The sequence below is a fragment of the Ogataea haglerorum genome (genome assembly GCF_019207285.1).
Source record: "Ogataea haglerorum isolate 81-453-3 chromosome Unknown 81-453-3_NODE_10_length_422072_cov_98.086364, whole genome shotgun sequence".
NCBI classification, from domain to species: Eukaryota; Fungi; Ascomycota; class Pichiomycetes; order Pichiales; family Pichiaceae; genus Ogataea; species Ogataea haglerorum.
The window spans coordinates 358282-373345 of NW_025065160.1; the positions used below are offsets into that span (position 1 = coordinate 358282).

Sequence of the window (15064 nt, forward strand, 5' to 3'; positions counted from 1 at the left end):
CTCGTGAGGAACTACCATGGCGACGATCGACTTGAAAAATTTCTCGTCCAAAATACTCACTCCGAATAGTTGGAAGACAATCATACAGAATTAGTCATATCCATGTCTCTGCAGTTATTTGGTTCCCCTGACGGATCCGTGCTCTCGCTGGTTAGCAATCTCAAAGTTTCCATTGCTGCTGCTGTGTTTTCTCCGGGCTTGCAACTGGAAGTCGATACTGAAGGCAAATCACAGTTGGCTTTACAAGATAGCAAAAGTGGCTTCGAGCTTATTGAGCCCAACGCAATTGTGAAATACCTTGCTGCCACTAAGACCCAAAACAGTTCTGTTTTCGGAAACCATGAGCTCATTGATAAGGACGAAAAGATATTGTACCCTGCTTTGAAGTCGAATCAGATCGACCTCAGCATCCTGTCCCAGATTGGATCTATCCCCTCTGCCAACGCAGAGGATGTTTCACAAATCATCATCTTTTCTTCATTGTATCCTCTGTTGAGCAAACAAACTGACAGCAAGCTCTCTGGCTGGTTCAAGACGTTCTCTCAGATCCCAGCCGTGGCTAAGGGTGTCGACCTCGCCGTTAAGAAGTACAAACCTCAAAGAGTTCCAGAGAAGAACACTAACAAAGTGAATGTTGTTGAAGGATGTGCTGTTGTTCACTCGGAAGGAAAATTGAAGCCAAAACCAAATGAGAGAAATATCCTGATTACGTCTGCGCTTCCATATGTGAACAACGTGCCTCACTTGGGAAATATCGTGGGCTCTGTCTTGTCTGCTGATATATATGCCCGTTACTGCAAGCGTAGAAATTACAATGCGATATACATCTGTGGTACTGATGAGTACGGAACTGCTACCGAGACCAAGGCTTTGGAAGACAAGGTCACTCCCCAGGAGCTCTGTGACAAATACCATGCAGTTCATTCTGATGTCTACAAATGGTTCCAGATTGGGTTCGATCACTTCGGAAGGACAACTACGCCAAAGCAAACCGAAATTGCTCAAGAGATGTTTATGAAACTCTACAAGAATGGATACTTGGAAGAGAAAGTCATGAAACAGCTTTTCTGTCCTGTCCATAAAGGATTCCTAGCTGACAGGTATGTCGAAGGTGAATGCCCAAGGTGCCATTACGAAGATGCCAGAGGAGATCAATGTGACAAGTGCGGCAACCTGCTTGATCCATTTGATCTAATAAACCCTCGTTGCAAACTCGATGGCCACACTCCAGAACCTAGAGAATCCAACCATATTTTTATATCGCTAGACAAGCTGGAGCCAGAGGTTAGAAAATGGATTGCCGAGGCTTCGGAGAAGGGCAAGTGGTCCAAGAACTCCAAAACAATTACAAACTCATGGCTCAAAGAAGGACTGCAACCGAGATGTATTACTAGAGATTTGACCTGGGGAACACCTGTGCCACTCGAAGGATTTGAAAACAAAGTTCTTTACGTTTGGTTTGACGCTCCAATTGGCTATATCTCCATTACTGCGAACTACACTGATGAGTGGAGGGACTGGTGGCAAAACCCAGATCACGTCCAGCTATACCAGTTCATGGGCAAGGACAACGTGCCATTCCATACTGTTGTGTTCCCATCTACTGAAATTGGCACCAAGGAAAAGTGGACTATGCTGCACCATTTGAACACGACCGAATATCTGCAGTACGAGGGAGGCAAGTTCTCCAAATCTAGAGGTATTGGTGTCTTCGGTAATAATGCAGAGGCTACTGGTGTGTCTCCTTCTGTCTGGAGATACTATTTAGCATCTGTGAGACCAGAAAATCAAGACTCACAATTCTCCTGGTATGAATTTGTCACCAGAAACAACAGCGAGCTTTTAGCAAACCTGGGCAACTTCGTTAACAGATTGGCCAAGTTCGTTATTGCTAAATACAATGGAGTGGTGCCCTCTTTCAAAACTGAGGATTGCCCAGTGTACCCTGAGCTTTTGAAGGACTTGAACGCCCTTGTGAAAACGTATGTTGATGACATGGAGACAGTGCATTTAAGAAAAGGCTTGGAGACCGCTATGATGATCTCCGCTAGGGGAAACCTGTTTTTGCAAGAGAACAAACTAGACAACTCCTTATACAACGATTTCCCAGAGAAGAGTGATGCGGTTGTTGCTATCGGGTTAAACATCGTATATTTGGTTTCTGCTGTGATTGCTCCGTATATGCCTGAAACAAGCAAGCAAATAGAGGAAATTTTGAGAGTTCCCGAGCTGAAGATCCCTGACGAGTTCGGTTTGTGGATCCAGCCTGGACACTGTATTGGAAAGGCCCAATACCTGTTCAAGAGAATTGATGAGAAAAAGATTGATGAGTGGAGAAATCTGTACGGAGGCCAACAGCAAAAATGAAATAGTTCCGTTAATCGCCCGAATTATAATTTAGCGCGGTAGACAGATCGCAAATATTAGGTGGCTCTGGGGCTGGTGGCAAACGCATTTGCCACCATCTCAGATCTGGTAATGACCTGCTCTATTGACGTATAGTAATGGCAGCCTGTGCTGCACCAGGAACCTAAAGCCAACCTAGTTCTCCGAGAAATTACCTATTCGGGAAACAGACCACAAATTTACTCTCATAACCGTTGAGATTTAATCAGAGCTGCTGTTCGCCTTTCGTACCGGTTTGCCTTCAAGGAAGGTATAAGAGCACTATGCACTCCCATTTACGGACATCTTATCGAATCATCTTGACAACCTCATCATACTAATGCAGGATTTAGTGAATCTTGAGGAAATTGTCTGCCTTCCAGGTGGCTACCGAGACGACCACGAAGGTAAGGGAATGCAGTTTCATGTGTTAGATTTTCCATCTTCCTTTTCAAGTATGAATGATTCAGAATTTTCCCTCCTGGAGATGGAGTCGCAAAATGAGACTGCTGGTCAGGAAATGTTCGACATCATGGACAGTTTCACATCGTTTCCGCAAGCCTCACCACGAGAACATGATTCCATCCCTACTCCTGATAATCATATCTTTGAGTTTCAGACACTTAGAGACTTTGGAGAGTCCACTTTCTCACTGGAAATAACCCCTACTTCTAGCCTAGCTCAGGATAACGAATATATCTATTCTAAAGATGACCAGATTGAAGAGACTACAGCGATGCTGGTCTCAATGGCTAACGAAGAACCAAGAACGCTTTGCGAATGGGATTTGATGACCGCAGAGGTTTCGAAGATAGACTCGCCGGCATTGTATGAATCACAAAAAGAAGACAGTCTAAGTGGAGGATGTCACAAGGGCAGTAAGAAAACCAAGTACACAAATCTGCAAATTTCCTTCTACGAAACTATCCCAGAGAAGCTAAACCAATGGCTTAATCAGCATTTTTATCCCTATATTCAGCCCAATGGCATCACATATGCCAGATTTCACAAAATGCCTGAAAACGATGAATATATCTACAAGCGAAACCCCAAAGCAGAGATATTCCTTCCTCCACGGTACTCAAACTCCAGTGCCAACTACTACGAGCCACTTGTTGTGAGATATAGGAAATCACACCAGGAACGAGGTCAAGGAGACGGCGAGGGGCTGTGCCCATATTGCCAATCTGACGATTTGAGCGAGCTTTTTTTTGAAAGAAAAGACTCCAATTATCTCCACCATGTCACTAAACTGCATGGTGTCTATTCTAACGGAATGGAGATGCCATTTCCTCGAATGATTGGCGAAGCGTTGGAGATCAAGCATCTCAAAACTCGCGGGAGAACAGAGCGCAGGGTCCATAGCGTCGAGTGCGAGAAATGTCACGAAACTGTGAAGATCCAGCAGCTGGACTGCGACAAAGAAGGAAACAAGTTTCTGGCATATTTCCGTCACATGCTGGTTCACAACGAAAAGAAAAATGTGGGCAAGCGCTCTTCGAAATTTAGTTTATTCAATTAAATAGATTTTAAAAATTCGCACTTCAAATGAGCTCCGCAATCTTGGCTCAGGCTCACTCATACCTTTCGGGGATCCCGTTAGAAGTGATATCCCAAGGTGCTGAGGCTGTTGTCTTTATGACAACTGTGCACCCATATCTTTCAGAGTCCATGCATCCTTCAGACATACAGATCTCATCCAAATACATCATCAAATACAGACCATCAAAAACATATCGACATGAAATTCTAGACAAACAATTAACAAAATCTCGCACTGCTGCAGAAGCTAGACTTCTTAGCAAATTGTATAGCCTGAAAATCCCAGCTCCGAAACTGATCGCTCTCGACGCACCACACGGCATAATATGGATGGAATTTCTCGGCTTCCAACTTCCCAATGGGCATATCAGTTCCCTTAAAAACTGGTTGTGGTATTTAGAGAGACAACAGGAGGCTGATACTACTGCAACCATTGCTTTGTCAGACACTGTTAAGCAGGTCCTGACCCTAGTTGGACAGGCCATAGCAAAACTTCATTTGCAAGACATAGTTCATGGAGACCTCACAAGCTCCAACATACTGCTTGAGCAGAATATAGAAGAATTGCAACCCACCCTCATAGATTTTGGACTCTCTTCTTATTCGCCTCTAGCAGAGGACAAGGCTGTGGATCTTTACGTCCTAGAACGGGCCTTAACGTCTACTCACCCAGTCTACTCCGAAAAATACAATGATTGGCTGCTTCAAGGCTATGAGGAGACTTATGGCGGCAAAACTAACAACAAGCGTAAATATGCAGAAGTGAGCAAACGTCTTGAGGACGTTAGACTCAGAGGACGGAAGAGATCAATGCTTGGCTAGATTAATATATAGAGGTCGTGTGTATAGCCCAAAATCTCGATATCCAAAAAGTCTGGTCTTTTTATTTGTGTGTTGTACGAATAAAAGCATTTAGAGCTGGGCATTGCGCAGAAAAAGTTGCCAATAAATGACTATGGACCAGCCAATTGTTCTTGATCAGGGTACCGGCTTTGTTAAAATTGGAAGGGCTGGAAAGAACTTTCCGGACCATACCTTCCCTTCCATCGTTGGAAGACCAATTTTGAGGGCTGAGGAGCGCACGGGAGACATTGAAATCAAGGATATTATGTGCGGTGACGAAGCATCTGCTGTGAGATCTGCTTTGCAAATATCTTACCCAATGGAGAACGGAATCATCAGAAATTGGGAAGACATGGAACACCTATGGGATTATGCGTTTTACGAAAGAATGAAGATTGACACGACAGGACAGAAAGTGCTGTTAACCGAGCCACCAATGAACCCCCTGAAAAACAGAGAAACAATGTGTGACGTGATGTTTGAGAAGTACAACTTTGGCGGAGTCTACGTTGCTATTCAAGCTGTTCTTGCTCTTTATGCACAGGGTCTCTCTTCCGGAGTTGTGGTTGACTCAGGAGACGGTGTGACACACATTGTTCCCGTGTACGAGTCGGTTGTTCTGAACCATCTAACTAGACGCTTGGATGTTGCAGGCAGAGATGTCACCAGAAACCTGATTAACCTATTACTTAGAAGGGGATATGCATTCAACCGAACCGCAGATTTTGAAACTGTTAGACAGATCAAAGAAAAGCTTTGCTATGTCTCTTATGATTTGGATTTTGACACAAAACTGGCCAATGAGACCACGGTTCTAGTGGAGAATTTTGAATTGCCAGACGGAAGAGTGATCAAGATCGGTTCCGAGAGGTTTGAGGCCCCAGAGTGTTTGTTCCAACCATCTCTGACAGATATAGAGCAACCCGGTGTGGGAGAATGTTTGTTCAACACAATTCAGTCTTGTGACGTTGACATTAGATCTACACTGTTCAAATCTATTGTTCTCAGCGGAGGATCATCAATGTACCCCGGTCTTCCTTCAAGACTAGAGAAAGAATTAAAACAACAATGGTTTACGAAGGTTTTGAAAGGCGATGCCTCAAGACTCGACAAGTTCAAGGTTAGAATTGAAGATCCACCAAGAAGGAAACACATGGTCTTTATTGGTGGTGCCGTCTTGGCAAACATCATGGCAGATAAAGATCACATGTGGATCAGCAAACAGGAGTGGGAAGAACAAGGCCCTAGAATTTTGGAAAAACTGGGCCCAAGATAAAGGGTATGTTGTAAATTATTTCAAGAAAGGCGATTTTGTGATGCCGTAGTTATATTATACAATCAACTATACTCGTTAACCTTCTTCCACACGTCCTCAACAAGAATGTCAAGCTTGTGCTCCGAGACGTTCGGGTGCGTGCTCCCATATTTGACTGCGTTGCGAACCAAGTCATTGATGAACTTATGGGTAACCACCTTGGGTTTGAGAAAATCTGTTTCCAGCAACTGATCTGCATTGGCCCTCAACGACGGATTTCTTTTCAAACAACGCTGAATGGTATCGATCACCAGCCCATTAACTCTTGTTCCATCCGTAGTAACTCGCGGATACTGTATTTCAACCTTTGGATTCGTAATTGCCAGAATTCGTTTATTGCCAGTGTAGTTCGCGTACGGCGGCTTCCCGTAGACCATTTGGTAAATTATACATCCACATGACCAAATATCCGCAGGCTTGCCAACCTTCCATGTTCCGTTCAGACTATCCCCTTTTAGAGTATTATTGACCTCGATAAGAGTCTCAGGGGCCATATAATTTGGAGTACCTATTTGGCACTCACGATATATATTGACTGTATGATCAGAGAGCGAATTGGAAATTCCAAAGTCAATGAGTTTCAGTGTACCCTTGACAAACAGAAAATTGGCAGGTTTTAAATCGGAATGCACGATTCCGGCATCGTGAACTGCCTTCACACACTTGATCATCTCAACAGCATGATATCTGGTAAAACTTGGATCAAAGGGTAAATTAGAGCGATTCGCAAGGACATGGGCCAAATCTATATCACCACATTCCATAACGAGCATAAGCGAGCCATCTTTTAAGCTGTGATCTATTAGTTTGACGACTCTTTCTTGATCCCTAAGTTTCTTCAGAATTTCAATCTCTCCCTTGAAACTTGCAATTGCACCCTCATCAAATTGATCGAAAGTGACAACCTTGATCGCATAATCTCGTTTGCCATTAACAGCGCGGGCCTTGTAAACTCTAGATGAGCCTCCCTTACCAATTTGTTCTAGGCACTCAAAATCTTGCTTGTTGATTGTAAGAACATTACTTGGTTTCTCGATGGCAGGCGTACAATTTTGTTGATTTGTGCTCCGATATGAACCTCCCTCCCACGTTCTCTTAGATCCAGACGGTTCCTTGTGTTCATCGTATACACTGTTTCCAGACACTTTCATCTTATCATCCATTGCACTACTGTTTTCAAGCGAGTTCCTTGGTGGAGTAAGTCTTTTCTTCATTTCATGGAAGTTGAAAACACCATTCTTTTCTTGATTCCAGCGGGACTGCGAAAGTGGAGTCAGGACCTTTCGAGCTTGTTCCGGGGTTGCATAATGATTCACATGAGGCGATTTGGTAGGTGTGCGTTGATAGGCATCCGTATGCTGGTCATTTGCGGTTTTGGTTGCGTGCTTTATTTGAAGTGTGGATTTGTAAGGGGTTTCACTGAGATTATTCCTCTTTATCCTTGGAGAACATGATGAAACGGGTCTTCTTCTCATATGCTTCGGCGTTTGGACATACGTGTGTTTGCTTCCTATCCCCAGATTTTCCTCATTTTGTTCCGCATCATAGTGTGTGGGAGCAGTATTTGTCTTCAGGGAGGTAGTGAACATGTTGGTAGTTGTTGTATGTTTGGCCTCGTCATTTTGTGTCACATAATTCAACGTTGGAGAACCGCTCTCCTGATTTGGCGTTTGAGCAAGCTCGTTAAGCTCAGTTTCGGAAAGCCGTTTAGGGGCTCCAAGTCCAAATTTGGACAGCGATCGTGCCGATCTCAGCGACTGGCGAGCTTTAGTAGCGCTGGAGTCAGCGGCGTCCATTCCCGCTCCATAGCGCTTTGAATTGAAAAGCGAATAAGGCTGCTGGCTTGCATTGGAGTTGAAAGAACTAAATCGACGACTGGAAGGTCTACTTGTGTCAGGTTGCGATAGTTCACAGGTAGGTTCATTCGCTTGGATTTGCCGTTCATCAAATACGTTCTTGTAGTCAACAAAATCGCGCCTTTGTTCTATCGTATTGCCCTTGTTTGTGATTTGTTCCAGTAATGACATTGCGTATGAACTGAGCATAGGCGGATGCTCATTTATTCCGTCATCCGAGTCGTCGTCATCCACGAACGCATCATTATCATATGAGAGTTTCTGTTCCTCAGCGCTATTCGTGAAGATTTGGCTATTGAAGTGTCCTCGCGACGTGGGTGGAATCGTTGTTATATTTGAAGAGTTCGACAGTGTAAGTCTGTTTATTGAGGACGGCGATGAGAGATTGCTTATTTTTCGATGCAACTCAGCCATTGTGGTATAATTTTGCAAATCGGTCCGTGCTCAGGCCACATAAACAAACAGCAACACTCTAGAGTCGAGAATTGAACCGAAAACAGAGGAAAGAGGTATCGCTGTTCAGGCGGTGCGTAGCTATAAGCGTGAACTTAAATTATAACCAGGCGCAAAACTTTATTGGTCAGTGATAATCAAAGAATCAAATCTGAGCTGACAAGAAATAAAATCCAAATAACGGCAATGTGCCGCTGTCTATATTAGCCTGATGAATTAAAGTCTGGAAGCTCTAGACCTTGTTTTGTTTTAAATTGTAAACAAGAAAAAATTCGACCCTTCGAAATAATACCGGTTCGTGACGCGCGTCGATCGTCCAGAATATTAAACATGACTATTATACGATGTACAGAACATAGACGTTAACCAATAACTTCGAGATAGTTGCTTGGACACATGCCGATTTCACCTTTCGAGTTCTTACCTTGCCACCAATTTCCAATGGTGTCTTTGACACGGAATATATCGCCTTTTTTAAATGATAGCTCGTTGATATCGTCAGGGCTAGCATCATAGTCAAATAATCCTCTAACAGTTATAGGATAATCGTCTTCCGGTAATGCAGAAGCCCTGTTCATAGTGGAAGCGTTTTCAAGTCCATTGAGCTGCGCAGTGTAGTTTTGAATATTGAAAGGATTTTCATGTAAGCCCGAGTCATCATTGGAGAGGGAATTTCTCTCAACATATCCCATAGTCTCGTCCTTGTATGACTCATCAAGAGGTATTTGAGACTGCGCGGCGGCGTTTCTGGTGGATTTCGACCGTTTGGAGGACAGCATCACGTTTTCGCTGCTTCCAAACGAATCAATATAGGAAATAATTGGTGAGCTAGGTTCCGACCCAAAGTAAAATAGCCACAGAATGTTGACAATACACTGAATGATGAAGCCCGCACTTGCAGCTCCTGGGGCTGAGTCTGTGTCGTAAACTAAGTTGTTAGTTGCGTTGGAGTTGTAAACGAATGCTACACCGATGGCGCAAGTCAAGAAAAACCTGTGGTAATGGAAATTGTTTGTAATGTACAGAACAACAATGACGATCAAGAGCAATAATTGGAAAACCACCGCCCACCATGCGAACTTTGGGAAACCGCTATTTTGACTGTTTGTAGCAATACATCCTGCAAATGTGATTATCCATCCAATAGAGGAAATACCAAAAGTACTGAGAGCGAACGGGTTGAATAGTGACACTGGATTCGATCTTCCCATCCTGTTTTAATAACGAGCGTGTTTATTTTTTTTTTGATCCAGTATTTATTTCAAGGCCCAAAAATTTCTCAGGGGCAGTAGCGACCTGAAGTACAAATTCAAATCTAGTAGAACAAGGAGATTGATGTTTTTGTGAGTCTGGCTACCTTATCTACCTATTTCTTGACACGTTTTGATGGAGGTGCGGTTACCAATTGATCGACTACTGTTTCATGGACAGAGGTCAATAGTTTAGCCGATATGCCATCTAGTTTTCCGCTTATCTTGTTTGCTCTGTGGAGACACCATAGAGCTTCCTCAATTTTTTGAAGCTCGCGCGTATTGAACAGTAGTAGCTTGGGCAGGACAAGCTCAAAGTACTCTTTTGTGGAGTACTTGATCTTGCCATATTCGGGATTGAGAATGTCAAACACCTCATCTGAAAAAAAAGGAGTGTCCCGTAAGCTGGCATCGGGAGAATTCCTCAAAGCTGGACCCGCTAATGACAAAATCAATGTGGATGTAGCTGGACCCACTCCCCTTAGTTGGCAGACTAGGTCTATTGACTTTCTTACTGTAGTAGTGAATTCATTGTCGTCATCGTTGCTCGAGTCGCAGTAATCAATCATCACCTTGAATGCCTGCTCGCTATATTCTCGAACTTTGTCAGGATCATTGCTTTGAATCAGCTTTGATAGGGTGGGCCGGAATTTTCCCCTGGATAGTTTCCACTCCATGAGCTTCGCTAGTTCAGCCTTTTCGAGCCACATTGTCTGCTTTTCAGCGTGACGTGCCCTAAGGATCTCTGGCATACTCTCTCTCCGCCAAACATCGAGGTCTTCAAAACTCATGTTGTCAGAGTACACTTGTTTGCGACCATTACGAGACAGGTCTTTGACGCATGTTCCGTAGAGTCTCTCACGACAAGTTAGTACTGCCTCTTCGACCTTGGGATCCATACTGTTCCAGTCGCGCCCGTGCACCAAGACACGAAAAAAATACACGCGTTCTGAAAATTTAGCTATGGCAGATGCTACTTTTGACTGGAGTGAGACCACTCAGAGCTCACCCAAAGAGGTGGGGATGTCTGGCAGTGACCCTATAGGTGAAGAGAGGCGTGAGAGGTACTTCATATGGAAAAAGAATGCGCCCCTGCTGTATGACTATATTCAGACCACGTCTCTGTTGTGGCCCAGTCTTACAGTCCAGTGGTTTCCAGATTTGGAGGATGTTGCCGATACAGATTACCAGCAGCACCGTCTGTTACTCGGATCACATTCGAGCGGTTTTGCGAAATGCGAAAGTCTCAATTTGTTCGGACTGAAAACACTCAGAGAGACAACCAAGCTTGTAGATATCGCAGCAGACTACGATCCGCTGAAAAATGAGTTCATTGTCAAGCGCGATGACTGGCATGCCACTAAGATATCACTGGTACAGAAGATCCCTCATAGAGGGGAGATTAATAGGGCCCGATACATGCCGCAGAATCCAGACTTAATAGCGACTATCTCCAACAATGGAGATTTATATGTTTTTGATCGCACCAAGAAACCAAACAACTATACAGAGGATGAAATCAACGAAAGCGACGACTTCTCTGATATCAAGCTGGAGTTCCACCAAAGCGAGGGCTGGGGTCTTGATTGGAATAGACACAAAGAAGGAGAGTTGGCATCTGCTTCTTCAGACGGTACGGTAGCTTTATGGGACCTAACCAAGTTCAAGAAAAACACCTGTGATAAAAAGCCAGCCCAGACGACTACCACTGGAGTTGAGTTTCAAAAACGCAAATACAAGACTTCGACCCTTCAGCCTACCGAGACGGCCGCTGCCCACGATTACGGAGTCAACTGTTTAGAATACCTCTATTTTCACCAAAATCTGATAGGAACAGTAGGGGACGATAAAAAGCTGAAGATCTTCGATACCAGGGTTCGACTGAATTGCGTCAAGGAGGACAAGCTGTCCGACTCGGCCATCAATGTGGTATCCTTCAGTCAAGTGAATGAATTTGGCTGTGCTATAGGAACCGAAACAGGAGACATCTCTCTTCACGATCTACGACATATGGAGGCCCCGGTGAAAACTGTCAACAAGTCGCACAACGGAGCGCTCACTTGCGCGTCTTGGAACCCGGAAAATGGATCATTACTAGCAACTGGTTCGTCGGACGGTACTGTCAAACTATGGGATTGGTCTGGTGGCCCAGGTGAGGAACTGCGCTTTGTTCATGGGGGGCATATGCTTGGTGTCAATGATATTGACTGGAACCTGCACGACGCAAATATGCTAGTCAGTTGTTCCGACGACAATTCTGTCCAAGTTTGGAAACCAGCTTCAACTATTCTGTAACTTCTGGGTGCGACCAACCTGTGCGCAGATAATGAAATTTGGCAGAACACGTCTTTTTTCAAATTAGATCAAGAGCCGGGGTAATTTCATGTTTTGTTTCAAAGATGAGTTCACTTTTCAACCGGTCGAAAAACAAAGTTATAGTTCTTACGCTAGCCTGTCTGCTCCTCTTGGGTGTCATGTACATGATGCCTACAGATTCTAACGTTGGGGCCCATGGGATCAAACGTTTGACAGAATCAGATATTGGCATAGCCCCAGGCCGTAGCAACAACGAGGATACGGAGTCAGACTCCGAATTAGTTCTCGAAAGCATTCAACCAGGGTCCATCGGTTCACAGGAGATTGCTGGTGCGCAAAAGGAGGAACAAGAGATGGAGGATCGCGAGGAGATCAAGGCAATTTCAAAGGAGGTATCGAAATTAGATAATAAAGGCGCAGGCTCGTTGGAAGGGATCAAAGAAAAATCCCACTTTGGTGGTAAGTTGGAGAAGGACGGCGATGCACTTGATACCAAGAACAGAGAAGTCGTGGAAGAAGGGGAAACTAATCTCGTGGATGACCATATAAATGTGTCTGACGTGCCCGCTGAGGAAACACCGCAGTCGGCCCACGAAAAATCCGAAGATATCTCATTCACATTATCAGAAGAAAGTCGCGCTTTGAATGATAATAAGAAGAATTATCAAGCAGGCTCAAATCCCACGTCAAAGCTAGATCCTGCTAAAAAACAGGCCAAGACAGATTCGAGGCGGCCTAAAAATCTGGGCAAAATCAGCGACAACAGAGTTATAGGCACAGAAGACGGTCCATCAAGCTCAAAAAGATTGGCTCAAAGATCAAGGTGATATATTGTTTATGTTATATCTATACCGCATTTTTATTATCATTTTAAATAGTAATTTTTCTACACCTTTTCTGCACCACTCAGACGCACTGCTGCACCGTATTTTTGGAGTTTAGTCAACAAAGAGTCTCCGTTCTTGATAAGCGCATGATACTGGCTGTTCTTGTTGTCAGGCCTATTCGTTTCGACGATACCATTCACCTTGTCTATGATGCAGTTGATTTTTTTATTTGGAATAAACTTGCAGAGATCTTGATCCAGAAAGTCTTCAGAGACGCCAAAACTCTCGGCCATTGACTTGAGCGACAAAGACTTATAGCTTTCCAGCAACTGAGAATATGCCTTACATCTGATTTCCCTCATGTAAAAGTTGGTGTGAGGCCGCAAATACTTATTCTTCACCAAAATCTCGTCATGCGTCTTGATCAAATTTGGGAAGAAATCTTGATACTCACAGTAATACAGCGACTTGATCAGATTGTAAATCGAAGCTAGTTCCGGTGAGCTGGAATCGATGGTTAGGATTTCCGGTGACTCGATCAGTTTCTTACGCAAGTCTGGTCTTTCCAATGAGATAGCACCGCAAATTAGTGAATATTGAGCCACCTGCTCATATGTAGATATCTCAGTGGATGTGAAGGTGGCCAATGAATCAATCAAAAGTTTGGATGCTTCGTCAAATTTTCTAGTAGACATCAGGTAAATTCCCATATACGTTTTGTACCGGTTTCGCCTCTCCCAATCTCCACCTTTCTCAATTAAAATATTAGCTTCATCAAGGTATTTCTTCGTGAACAACTTATCGTCAAAGAAGAATCCGATTCTTGCAATGGTCAACACCAAATCAATTTTCGAGCCCGTTGAAGGCGCCAGCTCGAATGTTTTTTGATAAGTGGTGAGCGCGTTGGCTTTGTCGCCAATCGCGGCATAGTACTCCAAGAGGTCTGTCCAAACTTTAAGAATTTCCAACTCTCCTTCATCATCCTCTGCAAGCTTCTCTAGCTGCTTCTTTAGGTCAGCAACTTTCTGTGTGTTCTGTTGAGCCAATTTATCGTATAAGTCTTTGTCAAACTTGAGTCCTGGTATCTTCAATTCATTGGTTATGTAGTCATAGTATGGAGCCATTTGCTGTTCCTTGATCTGTTCAAGGATACGGTACACAAGCTCATCGCTGCCAAAGCCCTGTTGAACAAGGTAAACGTTTTGTGCAACCTCAAAGTCCGGAATTCTGCGAACTCCAGACGACAATGTGTCGATAATCATATCTTTCAGTATGCTTCTTTTTGTTCGCCACCGTTATTTATTTTTCGAAGTCCTTCACATCCTTACATTTTTTTGACACTCAAAATTCAATGGTCTTTGTTCGGCATGGGATTGGACTTGAATCGTGATCTCCACGACTTCCAGCACTGGCTCAATGAACTCCAAACTAGCATGTATGAGTTTAAGCATCTAAAGATAACAAATGACACAGACTTGGAGTTCGTGCGTCTGAGTACTCAGACTAAGACAACGGAATTGTATGAAAAGCTAGAAGAACTTGAAAATGTCATCAGCGTGAAACTTGATTGCGTATCTGGAGATGCTCAGAAAGACATAGAATACCAGTTTGCGCTACTCAAAGAGCGTTTTTTTGATGTTAGAGTAGATTTTAGAGAGTTATTACTGTCCTCTAAATCTTGGACGGTGCAAGAGGAAGAAGTGCAAAATGATGAGTTGACGAACGAGCCGATCCTAGATGATCATAATCTCGAAAAACTCACCAAGGAAGAACAGCTGCTGAACAAAAACTCGCTTCTCACGAATAAGCTACAAAGTGTGAATCAATTGCTACAGTCATCGCTTTTGGCCAGCGAGATGAATATTTCAGATCTTGCACATTCAACGAATTCCCTGACAGACTTATCGAATAAATACAGTTATTTCACAGATGTGCTTGTTCGCTCAAACAGGCTGGTGAGGACTATTAATGAGTCAAGTTCTAAAGAAAGAAAACAGATCTATACTTCCTTATATTTCTTTTGTACAGTCTGCATTTGGATACTCTACAAGAGAATCTTTCGAAAACCGATCAGACTATTCATCTGGCTACTATACAAATCCATAACTGTGATGTTTTGGGGCGCCTCTTCACTCACAGCAAAAGATCCAGTTGTGGAACTGACAGCATCTATGAGTGATACGATTAGAGCAGTCACTGCCACGGTTTCGGAACCCATCAAATCAACGGGATTTGAAACAGCCAAGTCAACCATCAAATCTATGCTCAAGGATGAGC

General features: G+C 43.7%; 11 protein-coding genes across 11 annotated transcripts; 7 read left to right on the forward strand and 4 right to left on the reverse strand.

Annotated features, from left to right (window-relative positions):
* Positions 1-102: 102 nt before the first annotated feature.
* KL911_003825 (uncharacterized protein) lies at positions 103-2367 on the forward strand (the record flags this gene model as incomplete). Its single annotated transcript, XM_043199048.1, has 1 exon — positions 103-2367. The coding sequence occupies one exon, from the start codon at positions 103-105 to the stop codon at positions 2365-2367; it is 2265 nt and encodes a 754-aa protein (XP_043053609.1).
* Positions 2368-2725: 358 nt separating this feature from the next.
* KL911_003826 (uncharacterized protein) lies at positions 2726-3907 on the forward strand (the record flags this gene model as incomplete). Its single annotated transcript, XM_043199049.1, has 1 exon — positions 2726-3907. The coding sequence occupies one exon, from the start codon at positions 2726-2728 to the stop codon at positions 3905-3907; it is 1182 nt and encodes a 393-aa protein (XP_043053610.1).
* Positions 3908-3933: 26 nt separating this feature from the next.
* On the forward strand, positions 3934-4749 carry KL911_003827 (uncharacterized protein; the record flags this gene model as incomplete). The annotated part of the gene is made up of 1 exon (XM_043199050.1): positions 3934-4749. The coding sequence occupies one exon, from the start codon at positions 3934-3936 to the stop codon at positions 4747-4749; it is 816 nt and encodes a 271-aa protein (XP_043053611.1).
* Positions 4750-4876: 127 nt separating this feature from the next.
* On the forward strand, positions 4877-6046 carry KL911_003828 (uncharacterized protein; the record flags this gene model as incomplete). Its single annotated transcript, XM_043199051.1, has 1 exon — positions 4877-6046. The coding sequence occupies one exon, from the start codon at positions 4877-4879 to the stop codon at positions 6044-6046; it is 1170 nt and encodes a 389-aa protein (XP_043053612.1).
* Positions 6047-6108: 62 nt separating this feature from the next.
* Positions 6109-8355, reverse strand: KL911_003829 (uncharacterized protein; the record flags this gene model as incomplete). Its single annotated transcript, XM_043199052.1, has 1 exon — positions 6109-8355. One exon carries the CDS (start codon positions 8353-8355, stop codon positions 6109-6111), a length of 2247 nt encoding a protein of 748 aa, XP_043053613.1.
* A 401-nt stretch (positions 8356-8756) lies between these two features.
* Positions 8757-9605, reverse strand: KL911_003830 (uncharacterized protein; the record flags this gene model as incomplete). Its single annotated transcript, XM_043199054.1, has 1 exon — positions 8757-9605. One exon carries the CDS (start codon positions 9603-9605, stop codon positions 8757-8759), a length of 849 nt encoding a protein of 282 aa, XP_043053614.1.
* Positions 9606-9760: 155 nt separating this feature from the next.
* KL911_003831 (uncharacterized protein) lies at positions 9761-10543 on the reverse strand (the record flags this gene model as incomplete). The annotated part of the gene is made up of 1 exon (XM_043199055.1): positions 9761-10543. One exon carries the CDS (start codon positions 10541-10543, stop codon positions 9761-9763), a length of 783 nt encoding a protein of 260 aa, XP_043053615.1.
* A 64-nt stretch (positions 10544-10607) lies between these two features.
* Positions 10608-11939, forward strand: KL911_003832 (uncharacterized protein; the record flags this gene model as incomplete). Its single annotated transcript, XM_043199056.1, has 1 exon — positions 10608-11939. One exon carries the CDS (start codon positions 10608-10610, stop codon positions 11937-11939), a length of 1332 nt encoding a protein of 443 aa, XP_043053616.1.
* A 104-nt stretch (positions 11940-12043) lies between these two features.
* On the forward strand, positions 12044-12787 carry KL911_003833 (uncharacterized protein; the record flags this gene model as incomplete). Its single annotated transcript, XM_043199057.1, has 1 exon — positions 12044-12787. The coding sequence occupies one exon, from the start codon at positions 12044-12046 to the stop codon at positions 12785-12787; it is 744 nt and encodes a 247-aa protein (XP_043053617.1).
* A 59-nt stretch (positions 12788-12846) lies between these two features.
* KL911_003834 (uncharacterized protein) lies at positions 12847-14049 on the reverse strand (the record flags this gene model as incomplete). Its single annotated transcript, XM_043199058.1, has 1 exon — positions 12847-14049. The coding sequence occupies one exon, from the start codon at positions 14047-14049 to the stop codon at positions 12847-12849; it is 1203 nt and encodes a 400-aa protein (XP_043053618.1).
* Positions 14050-14154: 105 nt separating this feature from the next.
* KL911_003835 (uncharacterized protein) lies at positions 14155-14950 on the forward strand (the record flags this gene model as incomplete). The annotated part of the gene is made up of 2 exons (XM_043199059.1): positions 14155-14724; positions 14927-14950. 2 exons carry the CDS (start codon positions 14155-14157, stop codon positions 14948-14950), a joined length of 594 nt encoding a protein of 197 aa, XP_043053619.1.
* Positions 14951-15064: the final 114 nt, after the last annotated feature.